This window comes from Hippopotamus amphibius, chromosome 5 (assembly GCF_030028045.1).
Source record: "Hippopotamus amphibius kiboko isolate mHipAmp2 chromosome 5, mHipAmp2.hap2, whole genome shotgun sequence".
NCBI classification, from domain to species: Eukaryota; Metazoa; Chordata; class Mammalia; order Artiodactyla; family Hippopotamidae; genus Hippopotamus; species Hippopotamus amphibius.
The window spans coordinates 12,809,083-12,829,039 of NC_080190.1; the positions used below are offsets into that span (position 1 = coordinate 12,809,083).

At 38.6% G+C, this 19,957-nt stretch overlaps 1 protein-coding gene across 6 annotated transcripts in view; it reads right to left on the reverse strand.

Moving 5' to 3' along the window:
• The window catches only part of INPP5F (inositol polyphosphate-5-phosphatase F), an 81,775-nt gene that overhangs the window by 4,482 nt on the left and 57,336 nt on the right, over positions 1 to 19,957 (reverse strand). For 4 of the 6 annotated variants that reach the window (XM_057735306.1, XM_057735310.1, XM_057735308.1 and 1 more), the window contains 7 exons: positions 19,426 to 19,546; positions 18,092 to 18,220; positions 12,356 to 12,473; positions 10,609 to 10,807; positions 2,344 to 2,415; positions 1,184 to 1,257; positions 635 to 763 (listed from right to left, as the gene is read on the reverse strand). In XM_057735306.1, the coding sequence (XP_057591289.1) occupies positions 635 to 763; positions 1,184 to 1,257; positions 2,344 to 2,415; positions 10,609 to 10,807; positions 12,356 to 12,473; positions 18,092 to 18,220; positions 19,426 to 19,546 (842 nt within the window). Of the gene's footprint in view, positions 1 to 634; positions 764 to 1,183; positions 1,258 to 2,343; positions 2,416 to 5,056; positions 5,361 to 10,608; positions 10,808 to 12,355; positions 12,474 to 18,091; positions 18,221 to 19,425; positions 19,547 to 19,957 lie in introns of those variants that run through there. The other 2 variants (XM_057735309.1, XM_057735312.1) reach the window with 2 other exon arrangements.

A 19,957-nucleotide genomic window follows, 5' to 3' on the forward strand; every position in this document is an offset into this window, starting at 1 on the left:
TCAAATTGTACACTTTAAATATATACAGTTTATTGTATGTCAATTATATCTCAATAAAAGTCCTAAAAAACAGGTAAATAAAAAAATAAAAATTAGCAGTTCTAACGCAGAACTCTAAATGAAATTTGTAATCTTATACATACAAGTTTATTTGTTATAATTTACACAAAAACGCTATTTGTTCATCACTCCCCTCACTAACTCAAAATATTCTATAATTTTAACAGAATACTAAATAAAGAACAAAAGAACCAAATCAATTGGAATTAAAAGTTTATTCTGAAACCCTCATCTGTCCAAACACTGTGCTAGATGCTGAGACAACAGCCATGAACAAGACAGGCAGGTGTCCCTGACTACTATCCGTGAGAGGCATATGTGGTAGGAAAAGCCACGACACCCATGTGGCCACTCACACTGAGAATACCCATAACAGAGTCCCTTGCCCTGCATCATCAGTTCAAAATAATGTCCCTGCATTACTGGGTACAAAGTTGCTATTTCAAGATCTCAAACCACAAAGCTATTTTCCTGGATCATTCAGTTGGTAATGGTATGTACAGTCCCCAATTCCACTTGCGCTTATAACAGCAGATAAAAAATTACCATGGATACTTTCATCTCTCTCCATTACCTTTTCCATCCTCTTCTGGATTGCGCATGACAGCTCTCAGGGTGTGGAAATAGCCACTTGCTTCTTTATATCTGTAGTGCAGTCGCATACAGGAGAACTTTGGCTTACCAAAAAGAGTGGGTTCAGGACCTAAAGACCCAAAAGAATGTATGTAAATTTTCCACGTAACATTCGCTTTCTCCTATATCCTCAAAAGACTGACAAACACCAATTATTTAGTACTTTTTTCTTCATAATCTAAATGAGAGCACATGCTTATCGTGATGATTTGGTCTAATGGGACTATAAATAAAAATTCTTCAGTCTCAAATATTTAAACTTTCTCAATCCCAGGGTTAATCTTCACAAGGCAAGTAATGAAATACAGTTATTATTAGACTGTGTCCATCACTAATCTCTAAAAATCAGAAGGGAATCCTAAGAAATGGACTACTTAAACTGTCCCTTTCTGATTCCAGTAAGATGTTATACCAGTTGCTTAAATAATGACCCACTCTTAGAAGAAACAACATTTGCTTTCTATGACTTGGTTAGTATGTTAAAGTTTACCTATTTCAATTTTTTCCAGGTCTTCTAGACTTAGTCGTTGATACTGGTTTACTTTGTCAACTTCATCATCATAACTAGACAAAGGGAAAGAGAGTAAGAAGAGGATATTAAAATCAACAGCATATTTGGCTTGTCAGCTGAGGTATAACAGCAGCAACTACTATGTGGTTAAAATCTTCCACAGCACAATACATTCTAGGGTAAAGAATTAAACATAAATATTTTAAAAACTAGATGAAATGAGATGAAGTATATAGTGAAGTAAACCTATATATATATAGTTCAACAGCTAAAGGAAAATCAGTTCATACCTCTTCCACTAAAATCAACTACAAAGCAAAATTAAACTCAGTTTTACAAAAACATAATCTTACAAAACTAAAACCAACAAACCTAAAACTTAACCTAAAAGGAAAGCAAACACGTACATATACTGAAGCATTGTATTCCTGATACAGTAGATAAATCTGATGTCCAAAATCAAGAATGAAAAATGCACATGATCAATGCCAACAGGCGCCTGGGCCAATGACTGAAAAATGACCATTTACACAAGGCCGAAAAGACAGTGAATATGTATTTGACAAAAATAAAAATTCTGGTAAGGCTTTGAGAAAGTACTTGTATTTCTGCACTGTTAACTGGTAGTCTTTCTGGAGATCAATCTTGCAATAAGGCACAAAAGTCATATACTTCATCATATCCTTATAACCAGAGATGTGTGTGTGTACACACACACAATTATCTGCACATAGACAGCTGTGGCATTCGTAATAGCAAAAAAGATGGAAGTATTTTAATGCCTAACAATGGGGAAACATTTAACTAAGGTATAGTAATAAAAACAATGCTATACAGTCATTCACAATAAAATATGGGGAATACATCAAAACTTTTTGAGATCTATAGGAAACAGTACTAAATAAATACTAAAAGAACACTATTATATGAACACACTGATTATAAATAACTCTAAAATCACATTTTCAAATTGATGAAGTCAGAGTGATGTAACAATTATGTAAGGTAAAGGGGTTCAGTAAAATTTCTTAAAATATGTAACAAAACTAGATTCTTAACTTTTTTGTTACAAATTCTAAAAAGGAAATTTACTCACATTAAAAAAAAAAGTAAAAGCTTTAAATCTATAAGCAACTTACTAGGCCACGTAGTAGGCAGAGTTAGAAAGCAGTAACAGCACATCCACATCTCTGTGAGTAGCATCAATGAGGCTAAACAAACATGACACAGGGAATTAAATATTTTTGTTTTCATCTACATTTTTTCTACAGCAGATCCACTTATGATAAAAGATTGGTGGGGCTGGGTGGGGGGGAAAAATCAAGTAATCAATGAGTCCTACTTCTTAAGTTAAATATATACAATCTATCCATTCAGAAATTAAACAAACAAACCAAGAACCCAGTTTAGGAAGGCGGGGGTAGGTGGAGGGAAGGACTGGAGCTGAGAAGAGGTCCCTTCTCAGGTAGCTAAGGAGGAGGGAGGGCTCAGGGGAAATGGGATCATGGGGAGGGGGGACTGGATGATGGTAGAGGTGTAAGGGCTGGAAAGAAAGGAAAATGTGAGGCTGAGAAAAGAGAAACTGTCTAGATCATCTCACATAACCTAATCTTCAAAATGGCACTGCACATTTAGAGTATTTTTCACTCATGCAGAATGCATCCTTTGAGAGAATTTTGCTTAAATATAACATTTATGTGCAAAAATGGAACCCAGCCCAAACTACTTTGCATTTTTCGTACTACAGATTAATTTACTCAGCTTTTAAGGAATGAGTAAACATTTCCTTATTCTAAGTCCATTTTGCCATATTTTATTTCCACTCTAAAATCAAATATCAGAATAAGGATTAGAAACTAAATGAAGACTGATGAACCATTAAAACAAATACTAATTTTTTAAAAAAGTCAACATATAAAACCTACACAGAGTTAACACGGGCAGAATATGAACTTACTTTCATCTACTTTTAAAAAAGCTTTTCCAATCAAAAGGTGAAAATTAATCTGTGCTGTTACATTGGTTCTCAAAATTTCACTGTTGGAGTGGATATTTCTGCCTTAGAATTTCGCAGCTATTTGCAAAGACTTACCAAATGCTGCTGAAAAACAAATGGAAAACAGGAGAGGAAAAAAAATCACTTGTAGATGGAATTTAAGTCATGTACCCAATCTGCGTAAGAATGAGGTCACTGTTTAACAGGTACTGCAGAGAGAATTTTACGAAGATCCTAAAATTCAGTATTTTACCATCAGCAGCACCTTGTTGCAGCATAACTTGAACAGCCTTAATCTAAAATAACAAACTGACCTCAATTTTCACTAAAAATACGCCCCCAAAATACAACTAATTAGATAAGAAGCCATAACCAACCAACCAACGGGAAAGAAAAAACCGTAGGTTTTTTTTTAAATTTTTAAAATTTTTTTTATTTTTACTTTTTAAGTTTTTTTTTTTTTTTTTTTGATGTGGACCATTTTTAAATTCTCTACTGAATTTGTTACAATATTGCTTCTGTTTTGTTTGCCTTTTTTGGCATGTGGGATCTTATGCCAGGGATGGAACCTGCACCTCCCCTTGCACTGGAAGGCGAAGTCTTAACCACTGGACCATCAGGGAAGTCCCGAAAACCGTACATTCTATGATCTTGGCTAACACCATAACATGGAATTTAGTTTTGCGCATTGGTACTTACGTGCAGTCTTAAAATTGTTGCTTGAGCCAAGCCATAAAAACTACGTCACGACACGTACTTTAATATGAAATAAATTCTACACCTACTAATTAGTGTTGCTTTATCCCAGCTTCTATTTTGACACTAATATTTACATCAGTCAAACACGATCTCAGTCAAAAGCATTATGGCCAGAACGAAAAGCACTTGGCATGTAACAGGCAGTGGAGAAAAAGGTCAGCCCTCCCCCCTCCCGCATTTCTACCGAAGTATAAGCTGCAATAAATACTTAATTTCCCTCCCCACCACCCTCCACCCCACTTAAACAGGGGGAGGAAAAAAAAAAGAGCAAAAAACCAAAACCCACACTTTCCCTTGTTTCTAAGCACAAGAAAAAAAAAGAAGCCCCCTGTCGGTGCTTCCCGCCCGCACGCCTGCCGCTGGAGGCCGGGCCGCGCTACTCGTCCTTCCCCTCCCGCCAGTCGGGCAGCCCCTCCTTCCACACGATGAACACGAACACCGCCAGCACCACATGCAGCCCCACCACCGCCACGATGGTCGCGTAAAAGCCACTGTCATCGGGGGACATCAACAAGAGGCTCTGGAAAAGCAGCAATTTACAGGAAAAATACAACCCCACAGGAACTTTAACCATCAGTCCCGCAAAAAGGAGAAAAATCTTGAAAGTCGTCGCCAGGCTGCCGCCTTCGGGCTTGGGCTCGGCTGTGTTGCCGGCGGCATTGCCCGCAGCGTTCGCCTGCCGCTGGGCAGTCGGAGGAGGCCGGTGCGAGCGCGGCATCTCGTCCGTCCGTCCGTCCGTCCGTCCACGAGTCGGAGCTCAGTCGGAGTCGCCTGCACCGGAACTAACACCTGCGGCGGCTGCGGCGACTGCGGCAACTGCGGCGCGGCCGCGCCAAGCCACACCCAGAAACTCGTCCCGCTTCTGCCGCGGCGCGCGCCCAGTGCGCACGCGCGGCCCTCGCCCCGTGACACGCACGCACCCCGCGGGAGGGGACAGGACGCTGGGGTGGTCGCGGGCTCCGGCCCCCAGTCCGCCTCCCGCGGGAGTGCACGCACGCCTCTGCGAAGGGCCGTCCCTGCTGGCCGACGAGCCACCGGCTGGCGGCTGAGACACAGCGGCTAAGCGCCGCCCCTGCACTGCCGCGTGCCCGAGAAGAGCGGGCTGCCGTGCGCCTCGCTAGTCCACTAACGTGGGTACAGGTGGTCATGGGCTCTCGGTGTAAAAAAAAAAAGTGAGTCCGAGTTGGACAAAATAAAGAGTTGGCTTTATGCTGGTGCTGAAGGGCACTCGGACGGTAGCCCCGATTTCCTGTCACATTAAAGATTCCTCCTCCGGCCGCAGAGCATCACCCGACGCTTATCGGCTGTCATTCAAATCCGTTTTCCCTGCGGCAGCTGCGGCCACTTGGGAGGAAGAGGACTCAGGACAGCCCGAGAGGTCTGATCCGTAGGCGTCAGGGGCTGTCCACGGAAGATAAAGTGAGCTGTGCTCAGTGTTTAACAGAAGAAGGCTCGGGGCTGGGGGTGGGCACCCGTAAGCACGAAGGAGGGCAGAATCCAAGCAAAGGGCACAGAGCTGTGCTGGACAGTTCCAGCCCGAGTGCTGGGTGGTGAGGGAAAAGGCAACAACAGCCATTCTTGCTGCGCTGTGCAGGACAGAACGTCTGTAACTTTTTCTGCCAGATATTTAAACAGGGCTGTGACTGCTGTGAAGTGAGTGAGGCACTGGTCTCTGGCGCAAAATTTAAGGGGGTGCCAAAACAGCCATCAAGGTAAGTTTTTAGTGCAATATTTTTAAAAAATCAAAATTAACACAAACATGTCATGATAAACAAAACAAATCAACATTTCAAGTAAAGATAGGATCTGACCCTGCAACCTGCACAACCCTGTCTCACTTGCCTCACCCTAATCCCAGCCCTGGTTCCTGTAAAACTTTATTTATAAAAACATGTGGCCCAACTCAACAACAAAAAGACACACAACCCAGTTTTTTAAATGAGCAAAGGATTTGAAAAGACATTTTTCTAAGGAAGACACACAAATGCCCAACAAGCACAAGAAAAAATCCTCATTTGTCACTAAGGAAATGCACATCAAAACCACAATATGATACTACTTCACACCCACTAGGAATGACTACAATAAAAAACATGCAAAGCAGCATTGGTGAGGACATGGAAAAACTGGAACCCTCTTACATTACTGGTAGGAATGTAATATGGTGCAGCCCCTGTGGAAAATAGTTCAGTGGTTTCTCAAAAGTTAAACATAGAATTACATGTGGCCTGGCAATTTCCCCTCCTAGGTATATACACAAAAGAAAAACGGGTGTGCAAACACAAACTTGTACGTGAGTATTCAGAGCATCACTACTGACAATAGCCAGAAGGTGGAAACATAAGTGCACAAAGGAAGAGTAAACAAAATGTGGCCTATCCATACAATGAAATACTACTCTGCCATAAAAAGGAATGAAGTTCTGATACATGCCACAACACCCACGACCCATGACAACATTATGCTAAGTGAATGGAGCCAGGCCTCATATTACATGATTACATTTATATAAAGTGTCCAGAATACACAAGTCCAGAGAGATAGAAGTACTAACAGATTAGTGGTTGCTTAGGAGGTGAGAGTGGGAATAGAGTACAAGGATTCTCTGTGGTGATAAAAATGTCCTAAAACTGACCAAAGTGATGGTTGCACAGCTCTGTGAATACTCTCAAAACCACTGAATTGTATGCTTTAAATGGGTGAATTGTGTGCTATATGAATCATAGCTCAATAAAGGTGTTTTTAAAAACCACACACACAGCCTGAGGCCAACGGGTGCCAACTGCTGAAGCCCCCAGGCCCAAGGGGCTGAACCAACAGCTGGCTGTCTGGGGACCAGAGCCCCCAAAGCTACCTCTTGGTGTCCTCCACCAGCACTGCCTGCTCTGGGTCCACATCTCTGGCTCAGTAGACACACAGTACAAAGGCTTTATCGCAGAGCTCTATCAGATAGCCCAAGAGCAGGTTTCCAAATATCTCCCTTCAAAAGAAAGGGAAAACTATCCACCACCTGGAAAATATTTAAGCCTTGCAAATGAACATAAATACCAGTAGCAAATTTAAAGAAATCTTAGCAGTATTAGAGAGAGGAATAACCACAAAGTATCTCTAATAAGAAGGACAGTTCTTAAAGAACTGTCTGATCGAGGTGGAGACCTACAGTTAACTTTGGAAATTTAAACGGGCACATGATACCCATCAGAGAATAATCCATCTGAGAGGAAAATGCAGTGAAATCTGAAGATGGTAACAGTTTTATATCTGAAGAATCACTACCTCTGGAAGAAAAGGCAGAAGAAAAGGCAGAAGAGAAGGCTAAAGACTACTCTGAAACACTGGCGGGTCTTGCTCCAGCTCCTTCAAAGCCCAAACCTAAACTCCAAAGCCACCTGTGCCTCCTAAGGGGGCCCAGGCTGGGGCCAGCCACAAGGTGGTGAACAGTGCCTCCTATTAAAACAAAAAAACCAAGACACCTGACAGGCAGGCCCCCGCCCTCTATCCAAGCCAACAAGGCAAAACATGACCTGCAAAGTGCCTGATTCAAAAAGCATCAGCTTCACTATCTACTCCATCCACAACATCTTGCCCCAAATCTTCAAAGGAGGCAGTTTCTAATAAAACAGTAACATTGGGAACCAAAAGGAGAAAGAAGAAAATTAGTCAGCAGCTAACAGCTAATGCCTCCATCACTGTCAGACACAACCACTTCTGGTGTGGTCAACCTTATATGAGATGCTTCCGAGACCAGTGTAGAGTCTCAAACCTGAGCAGTCTGTCCCTATCACTAAAGAGCAGACCACAGACAAATTCCACAAGTCTACTCCCCTCCTCCCCCAAGAATCAATACCTCATTCTCTCAGACACTCTTGTCCTGGTTAGCAATGGAGCTCCCTGCCCATCTCTCCTTAGACCCAGGTCAGTGCATGTACTAAAGAGTTGACACACACAGCCATTCTCCATCAGGCACTGGCTTATGTACTACCATCAACAAGACAGGGAAGGCAGAACCTTAGCCAATAAGACCTGGGCTGATGGGACAATCTTCAGAATCTCTCAGCATCGTGTAGGACATAAGTCAAAGAGTAACAGTAGGCCCATGACTCTGATGGGCCTATTCTGTCCACCAATGATGGGAAAAAAGAGGAGGATGGGGATGGCAGTGGTGAATGTGCTCTGGCAAGTAAAGCAGGTGAAGGGATACTTGCACAATCAAACTTAGCAATACACCATCTAAGACAGAGTTAGAAGACAAAAACATCCTGCACTGACACTTGAAAAAGAGAGACAGGGAATCGAACAACAAACTGGAAATGAGGAGACTTAGCCAGAGGCCCACAGCTGAAGAATTAGAGCCAAGAAATATCCTAAAACAAAAGAATGAAGAAGTAGAACAAGAAGCAAAAATAGAACTAACAAGGCAAACTCAGCAGAAAGCTTGGGCTGAGACTCACAGTAGCAGAGCCACAACCACACAGAATCTTGGCCTTTAAAGAGTACGTAGAGGTCATTAATTCCCTGACTATTCCTAGCCCTGGGCTAGGTTAAGATCTATGACAAGGCAGCAATAAGTACAGAACTAAATGAACTTAAAAGCACAGAAATGGAAGCACACAAAGATTTCATCGTCCATCATGAAATGTGAGACTATTTGGAAACAGACACTAATGATGTTCACAGAGAGCACCACTTACTGAAAACCTGGTAATGCACTGGAATTTGAAAGCTTCACTTGCGGTGAAGGAAGAGTGGGCTCTCTTTTTGTGCAAAGCGCTCCTCATTTGTACAGCCCAGATGGGGCCAAAGAACAAAGGGAAGGATGCAGTGACACTTGCTGTCTAACATACATTATTGATGTAAGTTATTATTCATCAGGAGCTTTAACCAGAGAAGATGACCAGGAGACATGCATTAGCTCCCTGTCATCAGAAGACCAAATTTTATACTGCAGGACTAAAGAAAAATGAGGAGTGTAATTGCAGGCCACTATAGAGGGGTGGGAGTCAAAAAATCAGAAGAAAAGAGAAGTATTTCATCATGTTACTGAAGAAAAGAGAAAACTGAGGCCCAATTATATTTCCAAAGTAGGCATCTAGGTAGCTGAGAACTTATGAGATTTGGGAATCTAACTACCCAACATGGATTTCTTAAAGACCTGATCTTAGAAGACGACTCATTTCAGCATTACTTTGGTACAAAACAGTACGATTTATGTTGTGCCAAAGAATCCAGTTGCCAGAGAGAAGTCTGAATGTTTTTATCATCTTTCTCTTAATTGCAAGAGGCTTTTACTGACTCAACAAGTGTACTTACCCAAATTTTGTTAAAAATTTTTAAATATACTTTACATTTTTCTATACTCCTAATCCAGATTCCAACTGTGCATAAGAATTATAGGACTGGAAATCAAATCAGATGTAATGTGACCTTACCAAATGGTAGTCAGTTTTAGAAATAAACCTTTTTTAAAGGTCTTTCCCTATTTCAGTTATCTCCAAAGTAGACATAAAAACACTTGATCTAAAGAAAATGATATTGACAATCATGGCAACCTTCAAAACAGTGAAGTGCAAAGTTCAAGCCCAAGCAACATGCAGATGTGGTACCTGCAGTTATTTCTGAATGGGAACTAAAAGTACTATCTTTTGGGAGTTTTTGTTTGCTTCATGCTGCATTAAGTTGGACTGCTATTTAAAAATCAAATAACTGACATACACGAATAAAAAATTTTTACCAAATGGCTTATAAGAGCACAGAAATTTTCTGCTAAGATGTGTGTGAGGAAAACCTCACCTCTTAAGAGTCCAAAAATTGTATCCATACATATGGTACTGACTATCAAAGTGAAATAATCCATAAAATTAAAGTCATGGAAGGTTTTCCTATGAACCTACAGTCAATATTGTCTTTTATTCATATTAATATATGTAAATACTACCTTGCATTCTACAGTTCTTTAAAGCTTGTTTTATGCCTTTTATTAAATAGATGTGAAATGTAAAATAAAATCTAAATAGAGCCTTTTATTCTCAGAACTTGGTCTAGAATTTTCTGAAGTGTTTCTGATTCATAAAATTGAAAATTATAATTTTAGCTTTTAGCCTCAAAGCAAGCATTCAATCTGGTGGATAAATATGGATCTCACCATTCAGCTGATATTTTAAAGAACCACTTGAAACTAGATGGTTTTTGTTTAAAAACAAACGTTAAGTATTAGTTGGTCTATTTATTTTATGAAAGACCAGGACCACTTTACAACCCATCAAAGTAACTAGCATCATTAAACCTCTTGGTACAGTCAGTTTTGTGCATTAATACAATAAACCTAGATTCTAGGGCATGGAGTGGGGTTGAGGGCAGGGGAGAACTCATGAAACAAGCTTTGAACTGTAGTTTCACAATTTGGGTTTTTTAAAAATCAAATATTGCACTAAAATATTGTACTTCATTACTGAGTTTTTCAGTAACCCCTTAATTTTACAGCCAACATGAGTGCCTTAGCTTGCCTTAGCACCAGCCATGCATTTGAAAACTGCCATGCACTATGCATCCATGCCCACAGCTTTATGGACAACTGCTAGCAATAATCAGGACAACTTAACAACATTAGAAATTTAAGCACGTCAGTTACCAGGACACAGTTCCAACTTACCTGGGGTCACAGTCAATGAGGGCCCAGCCCCCATGGAACTTTTCATTATCAGGCAGCAGTAACTTCATATAACTTTGTAAGAGTTGGCTAATTAGTTCCTGGTGGCTTCTCTGATTTTCCTTATGCAAAGCTTCATGCTCTTTCTCCTTGGTAAATATGGAATAAAGATCTTCTGTCACTGGAATGCCTTGCATCAAATCTAGAGTAGAAAGTGTTAATATCTATCATCTCTTAGTTTACTAACACATTTTTAAAAAGCAAAAGAGAATACAAGACCTAAAACAATAAGACTCATTAAAAAAACACAGGCATGAATCTTTGTGATCGTGGACTAGGCATGGTTTTTTTTAGATATGAAACCAAAATCACAAGCAACAAAAGAAGAAAAAAATAGACAAACTGGACACCATCAAAATTAAAAACTTTAGTGTTTCAAAAGACAATGTCATGAAAGTTAAAAGGTAATACACAGAATAGGAGCAAATATTTAAAACTCATCTATCTGATAAGGGACCTGAATCGAAGAAAATATAAAGAATTCCTACAACTCAATAAGAAAAAGACAAAAAAGTCAATTTTAAAATGGTCAGAGGAACTGAACAGACAAGCTAACTTCTTCCTGATACAGCATGCAGCTCAAGGCTTAACAAAATCATTGTAATCCCATTCCTTATGCTTGTTTGGGACAGTAAGACTGGAGGAGGCTTCTGGGAGAGATGTGTCAACCATGGGCCCTTTATGGGGAGGCAGTAACCCCAGACTGCTACTGGCCCCTTTCTCTCAAACTTCAAGAGATCCAGCTTCAGGGTTAGGATGAAGCTGATGCTACTGATGGTCAAATTGAGAGAGGTACAGAACCAGCATCCTCAATGATGTAACTTAGTTGCTAGATCAACTAACAGAAAAAAATATCTTGTTTTTCCTTGAATAAATTGCTAAAATCCAATTTTCCTTTCAGCACACATCCTATCTGTGGCAAATGAACCAAACTTAATTACACCAGACTTCTCAAATTCCTAAATTGCCTGTGTGTAGGCCCTACTATTTCATGTACGATAAATAATCAGGTTAACAAAATAGGGTTTTAAAAATATTCCTAGAGACTATGCAACAAGCTGTTACATTTGATTCTAATCCAGAATACTCTACATTTACTTTAATCCTAAAAGGTAATACTTTCATGAAAATTTAATTTAAAATATGCCAAGGCATGAATTCCACTGGGCAACCTACCCTCCATTTCTTCTCTTAAATAATGATAGGAATTGGTTAGGATAATCTCTAAGTCTGATACCCTAATACCCTGTTAAATCCTGCTTATAACAAAGGATGGTATATTTGTCCACAGCAAGAGCACATGATAAGCATTATATGAAGAAAGAAAATCATCTCGTTTTCTCTCTCAGCCTTGAGTGATGGGAAAACAAAGAGAATATGGAGTTTTTAGTTGATGAGGTTTTAGGGCACCTTATTCCATACTCCAGGAGCCTCAAACCTACCTTCTGTTACATGAATAACAAATTGACAAATATGTATGGAAATGAGTGGTTTCTTTTGCTGTTCCAGCCTAAAAAATTTGTCAAATTCTAATTGTGTAAAAATATGATTTACTGGGTAAGATGTTCAACACAGAAACACGAGTATATTATAAAACAACGAATTATGTTAATGAAGTTGGTTACTGTAAAATGTTAGTCACAGAAAGAATAACAAATTTTAAAGAAAGAAAGGTATTTATGTTCCTTACCTATAACAGCTTGCCTATAAGCATCCTTAAATCGATTCAGGTAATACCTATTTGCCGAGTTAACACCATCTTTCATAACTCCTGCTAGCTTCCTTTCTCCTGTCCTTGTAAAGTCACCCTGTCAAGGAAAAAGTCACTTTGACAATATATTCAAACACAAAAATGTTCCTGAAGTCAACGTGGGCTTTTGATTCAAGACTGGAATTCTATAGGCTTTTATAATTTCCCAATAGTATAATTAAAATACCTACTAGTATTTGACTCAGACCCAAGCATGTCAAATAATCAAACATGCTATTGGTGGCACCAAGTCTTCACAGTTTAGATTGTACCTTAAGATAAAGCCATTCTCGGCAATCTGTATAACATCTAGAATTTACAGGTCAAAACTTAATACATAATAAACAAAACAACAAAAAGATTTTCAGGACTCCAACTGGTATATTCAAAACACAAATTTCTGATGTGGGACAATGTGGACAGTTCCCTAGAGCTTATTATAATGGGATTTAACCCGTGTACATGGTTGTGTTTATATAGAGAGAGAGCAGAGGTTTCCATACCTTGCTGCACATTACAATCCCTGTAGAATGATCCAATGAAGATTTAATTGTTTTGTTTCTCTTGGTTTTCACAACAAAGGTGTCAGAGCAAGTCCCTAGAGAGGTAGTGACTTAAACTTAAGGCAAGGAAAGCATACTCTTTTCCCCCCATCCCAACCCCACTATTTCTATCCAAGGCAATCCTGGAAACAGGCCTTGTCCTAAAATCAACAATTTAGGAAGAGCATGTTGCCAATTAGGTCGTGCACAGGGAATATTGATTTAGTAACAAGAATATATTACGGAAGAGAGAGACATAAATGCCGTATCCAAGGAATTTTAATATCGAAGGGAAAAAAGTATCCCTTTTTTCCAACTTTGTATAACTGACAAGTAGCATTGTGTAAGTGTAAGGTGTACAATGTGATGACGATATATGTATGGTTGTATATACATAGTGTTGTTAACGGTGGTCACCATGCTGTACGTAGATCCCCATACTCTTTGACCAATATCTCCCCCTTTTCCCTATCCTCCGGTAACCACCAATCTACTCAATGTTTCTATGAGTTTGACTTTTTAAAATTCCACATATAAGTGAGATCATGCAGCATTTGTCTTTCTCTGTTTGCCTTATTTCACTTAACATAACGGCCTCAAGTTTCATCCATGTTGCTGCAAATGTCAGGATTTTCTTCTTTTTTATGGCTTAAGAGTCCATTATATATTTATATATAAAATTTTGTATACACACACACACAACATTGTCTTTAGCCATTCATCCACCATCAGACATTTAGGTTATTTCCAGGTCTTGACTATTGTGAACAGTACTACAATGAACACAGGAGTACAGGTATTTCTTTGACACACTGATTTCATTTTCTTTGTATACATACTCATAAAATAGGGGTGCTGGATCATACGGTAATTCCATTTTTAATTTTTTGAGGAACTTCCTTACCATTTTCCACAGTGGCTATGCCAATTTACATTCGCACCAACAATGTACAAGGGTTACCCTTTCTCCCAACATTTGTTATCTCTTGTCTTTTAGATAACAACCATTCCAACAGGTGGGAGGTGATAGCTCATTGTGGTTTTGATTTGCATTTCCCTGATGATTACTGATGTTGAGCACCTTTCTATGTACCTGTTGGTCATTTGTATATCTTCTTTGGAAAAATGTCTGTTCAGGTCCTTTGCCCATTTTAAAATCAGATTATTTGTTTTTCGCTATTGACTTGCATTACTTCTTTACATATTTTGGATATTAACCCTTTCTCAGACAAGTGGTTTGCAAATATTTTCACCCATTCCATAGGTTGTCTTTTCATTTTGCTGATTATTTTACTATGCAAAAGCTTTTTTTTTTGATGTAGTCCCACTTGTTTATTTTTACTTTTCTTCTTGTGCTTTTGGTGTCATGTCCAAAAAACTATTGATAAGATCAATGTCACAGAACTTTTCCCTATGTTTTCTTGCAGGAATAAACCAAAGTTTCAGGCCTAACATTCAAGTCTTTAATCCATTTCGAGTTAATTTTTGTGAATGGTATAAGATAGGGGTCCAGTTTAATTATTTTGCATGTGAATATCCAGTTTCCCAACACCAGTTAGTGAAGAGACTATCATTTCCCTGTTGAGTATTCTTGGCTCCCTTGTCAAATTATTAGTTGACTGTATATGCATGGGCTTATTTCTGGGCTCTCAGTTCTATTCCATTGGCCTATATGCCTGTTTTTATGCCAGTACTATATTGCTTTGATTACTACAGCTTTGTAATACAGTCTGAAATCAGGAAGTGGGATGCCTCCAGTTCTGTTCCTTCTCAGGATTGCTTTGGCTACTAGGGGTCTCTTGTGGTTTCACATGAATTTTAGGATTGTTTTTTCTATTTTTGTGGAAAATGCCAATGGAATTTTGATAGAGATTACATTGAATCTGGAGATGGCTTTGGGTAATATTTTAATATTTATTTTTCCAAGCCATGAACCTGAGCTATCTTCCATTTAGTTGTGTCTTCTTCAATTTCTTTCATCAATGCCTTACAGTTTTTAGTGTACAAATCTTTTACCTTCTTGGTTAAATTTATTCCTATTTTGTTGTCTTTGATGCTATTGTAAATGGGATTGCTTTCTTTCTTTTTTAGATAATCTCTATTAGTATACAGAAACAATTGATTTTCATAGGTTGATTTTGTATCCTGCAACTTTACTGAATTAATTTATTAGTTATAGCAGTTTTCTGGTGGAGTCTTTAGGATTTTCTATATAAGGTCGACCCTTTAACAATGTGGAGGTTAATCTTTGTATAACTATAGTCTTCTGTATCCAGAGTTCCTCCACATTCAGGGATTCAACCAACCACAGACTGTGTAGTATTGCAGTATTTACAACTGAAAAGTATCTGCATAGAAAGTGGACCCATCATTCAAACCCATGTTGTTCAAAGGTCAGCTACATAAGAACACACCATCTGCAAATCAAGACAATGTTACTTCTTCCCTTCCAATTTGGATGCTTTTTATTTCTTTCTCTTGCCTAATTGCTCTGGCTAGGACTTCCAGTACTATGATGAATAGGAGTGGTGAAAGTGAGCACCTCTGTCTTGTTCCTGATCTTAGAGGAAAGCTTTTAGTTTTTCACCACTGGGTATAATATTAGCTGTGAGCTCGTCATAAATGGCCTTTATTATGCGAGGTATGTTCCTTCTATAGCCAATTCATTTAGAGTTTTTTTATCATGAAAGGTTGTTGAATTTTGTTAAATGCTTTTTTTTTTTTTTGCATCTATTGAGCTGATCAGATGATTTTTATCTTTCATTCTATTGATGTGGTATAACACATTTATTGATTTTTCAATTCTGAACCAGGGATAAGTCCCTCTTCCTCATGGTATATGATCCTTTAAATGAGCTGTTGAATTTGGTTTGTTGGTATTTTGTTGAGAATTTTTGCATATATAATAATCAGGGACACGGGCCTAGAGTTTCCTTGTTGTGTCCTTATCTACCTTATGTATCAGGGCCTCAAAGAATTAGTTTGAAAGTGTTCCCTTTTTGATTTTTTGAAAAGAGTTTGAAAAGGACTGGCATTAATTCTTCTTTAAATGTTTGTAGAAGTCACCAGTGAAACCATCTAGTCATGGACTTTTCTTTGCTGGGTGGTTTTTGATTATGATTCATTCTCCTTACTCATTGGTCTATTCAGATTTTCTATTTCTTCGTGATTCAGTCTTGGTAGTTTTATGTTTCTAGGAATTTATCCATTTCCTCTAAATTGTTCAATTTGTTGGCATATACTTGTTCATAGTAGTCTCATGATCCTATGTACTTCTGTGGTATGAGTTGTAATAGCTTTCATTTATAATTTTGAGTCCTCTTTTTTCCTCGGTTAGCCTAGCTAAGAGTTTGTCAATCTTGTTTATCTCTTCAAAAAAGCCAACTCTTAACTTTGTTGACCTTTCCTATTTTTTTCTATTTCACTTATTTCTGTTCTAATCTTTATTGTTTCCTTCCTCTTGCTAACTTTAGGTTTAGTTTCTTCTTCTCTTTCTAGTTTCTTGAGGTTTAATTGTTAGGCTGTTTGAGATCTTCCTGTTTTCTTAATAGAGGCACTTACACCTATAAATTTTCCTCTTAGAACTGCTTTTGCTGCATCCCATAAATTTTGGTATGTTGTGCTTCCAGTTTCGTTTGTTTCAAGATAGTTTCTGATTTCCCTTTTGATTTCTTCTTTGATCCATTGGTTGTTCAGGAGTATGTTGTTTACTTTTCATGTATCTGTGAATGTTCCAATTTTCCTCCTGTTATTGACTTCTAGTTTCTTACCACTGTGCTCAGAAAAGACAGCTGATATAATCTCTATCTTCTTGAAGTTGCTGAGACTTGTTTTGTGGCCTAACATATAATCTATCCTGGAGAATTTTCATTTGTGCTTCTGAAAAATGTGTATTCTGTTGTTGTTGTTGTTGTTGTTGTTGTTGGATGGAAGGTTCTGTATACGTCTGTTAGGTCCATGTGGTCTACAGTGTTGTTCAAATTCACTTTTTCTTTATTGATTTTCTGCCTGGATAATCTATTCATTGTTGAGAGTGGGGCATTAAAGTCCCCTACTATTATTGTAATGCTGTTTATTTCTCATTTTAGTTTTGTTAGTATTTGCATTATATATTTAGGTGCTCTAATGTTCAGTGCATAAGTAGTACTTCTCTTTAAACAATAACTTGCACAAGGATTTCTAAAGTTCGGTTTCCTTAATTAACACAAAGCTTTTTGATATTCATCACTCAACCAAAAGATGGATAATCTGATGCTTGTTGAGCCCTTGATGGTACAATTTGTTATAACAAATATCCTGGGGTGAACTATTAGCTCGAAGGAAAATTAACATAAATTTAATTTAAGCTAATTCAACTACTTTCTATTGCCCATGGAGGGAGCATTTAGTGACGGGTGAGTATATTTTACATTTACATTGAATTCTATGAAGATCAGCTTGTAGGATCCTCAAAAGACTTTATACGTAACAATCACAAAAAGATAATAAAATATTTCTTCACCATTTACTGTGTGTCAGGGAATGGTCTAAGCTCTAACATGTTATGAACTCAAATAACCCACGCCAGCTTTTTGAAGTGGGCCTAGTATTATTCCTGTTTTACAAATGAAGAGACAGACACAGAGAAGGTAAGTGACTTACCCACAGTCACAGAGCTAGTAAGAGATAGGGCTGGGACTCAAGTTCAGAGGAGGCAAACTATACCATGGACCCAAATCCACCAATATAGACATGTTTTATTTTGTCTGTATAAAGTTTTAAAAACCAACTATTACACATAAAATGCCAGATTTCCAAACTCCCTTGAAACCTGGGAGATCTAGCAACATTGGGCCTCCACCACCATTAGCAAGCAGCAGAACAGCACCTTCCTGAGACAACATATGCTCTTCCTCAGGTCTACACAGCCCATCTCTCCCTTTAACTTAATGGGTGGCCAGTTTGAGTCATATTACCTGCCACCTGCAGGAATTCAAATGTGTGATCCCTGCCTTACTCAAACATTCCAGGAAGGAATCAACTACATACACCTACCACCTGAAACCCATTTACTTTTCTCTCAAAAACCAACTTGGTTTTAAACCACACCCTGTGTCCCACAGAATGACCCACAATGCTGGCTGCAGGTACTTACCTTCAGGGCAGCTGTCCCAGCATACTGTCTGCTAATGGAGTCACCGTTGTTGGCCCACATTATCTGATAAATTCGATTACATTTCACCGGTAGTGGCTGCTCTGGGGGCATCACACCTAATTTTTTCAGCTAAAATTAATACATTGGTAGATTAACTGCATATAAGCCAGGAAACCATAGCATAAAATGTATACTGCAGAGAAAGGAAGCATATGCATGTCCAATTTAGGACCCTTAAATAAAAGAAATGATGTTTTCACACTTTTTCAAAATAAAGCACCACTTGAGAGACAGCTTTATGAATTGCTACATTTGAATAAATAGAATAAAAAATTTATACTGTTTATATTTTCTTTCTTTTAAATTTGGCTATGAAGTGAAATTAACCATCAAAAAATCATATAGAAACAACAGTAACATTAATAGTAGCAGAGCAGTAAGTACCCAATAAATGTTAGGTCTGGTAGCACATTCTAAAAGCTTTTTAAAATAAATTATCTCATTTACTCCTCATAACAACCCTATGCAATCAATACTCTTATTACCCTCATTTTATAGATGAGGAGGATAGAAGTTTGGAGAGGTTGAGTTCTTGGCATGGGGTCAACACCTAGTATACATGTTAGGGCTAGGGCTTGATCTCCAAAGTCTGGCTGCTTCCATGCCGACACCAGAAGGCAACCTCAAAGGATAGTCACAAGGTTCTACTGGAAAAAAAAAATCAAACCATGCTAGGAATGTCAACCTTGGTAATTTGTTATCTAGGGTTAGAGGGCTGAAAGATCTCAAAGGGGACACTGAAGTAAGAGACATAATGACCAGAAGAAACAGCTGCCACCATGAGGGTTGGGGCACAAAGGGAAGAGGCTGGTTCTGTGGTGCCAAAGGAACCACAGCCAGAGAGAGGGTGCTGATGATGGGAATATAACACAGATGAAGAAACTTGTCCCTTTTTCCTCCTTCAGCCTCATGGTCTTCCCTTAATGCCCCATTGGCAGAGCCTGACATGGAACCAGCTGGTCAAGCAGAAAGGTGGTGTGCAGACCCCAGGCCTCAAATACAGAAGGGAGTGTTTGGAGCTGAGATAAAAAGGTAAATGACTATACAGCGCCACCCAGTACAATTTTAAATGCTGGGCCTCACATTTTTGAAATGAGTACTTAAGAAAATGCCACTTGATTCAACTCATTTCTAGCAAAGGTTGTACTTTCCAGGTTTCAAAGCAACAAGGATGTTTGCATGCTGTAAATGTTCTATGGCACAAGATAGATATTTGTTTACATGTGAAAAAAAATTTTTCATGAATATTTACAATCCAGTGGACTCCAAATTACCTGCTGTTCCATGACCACACGTGCAATGGCAGCTTGGACCACATTGGTGCGATCCAGGCAGTCCATGCAGTTAACTCGAAAAATCCCTTCTTGTTTACATATCACTCCAGCCTGATCAACCCTTTTCAAAAACAGTATGGAATTATTTTACAATATGAAATACTTTAAATGTTTCAAAACCCATAATTCTTCACAGTGTAACAATAACAACAGCAACACTGGTTATCAACTTGCTTGGAATATTATTATGTGGCAGGCATTACTGAGACCTTTGTAGACATTACTGTTAATTTACACAATAACTTGACAAGGAAGATATTATCCCAATTTGGGGGGGAAAAAAAAACAAAACAAAAAGCTGAGGTACAGAGTGACTTGCCTGAGCCACACAACTACTAGGCAGAGCTGACACAACCCCTAGTTATGCTTTTCTGCGCATTTAAAACCAGAAAGCACTTTAAAACACCATTCCGTTCCTCCTTTTTGACTTCAAGTAGAAATGCATCTAATGAACAGACTAATTCACTCTACC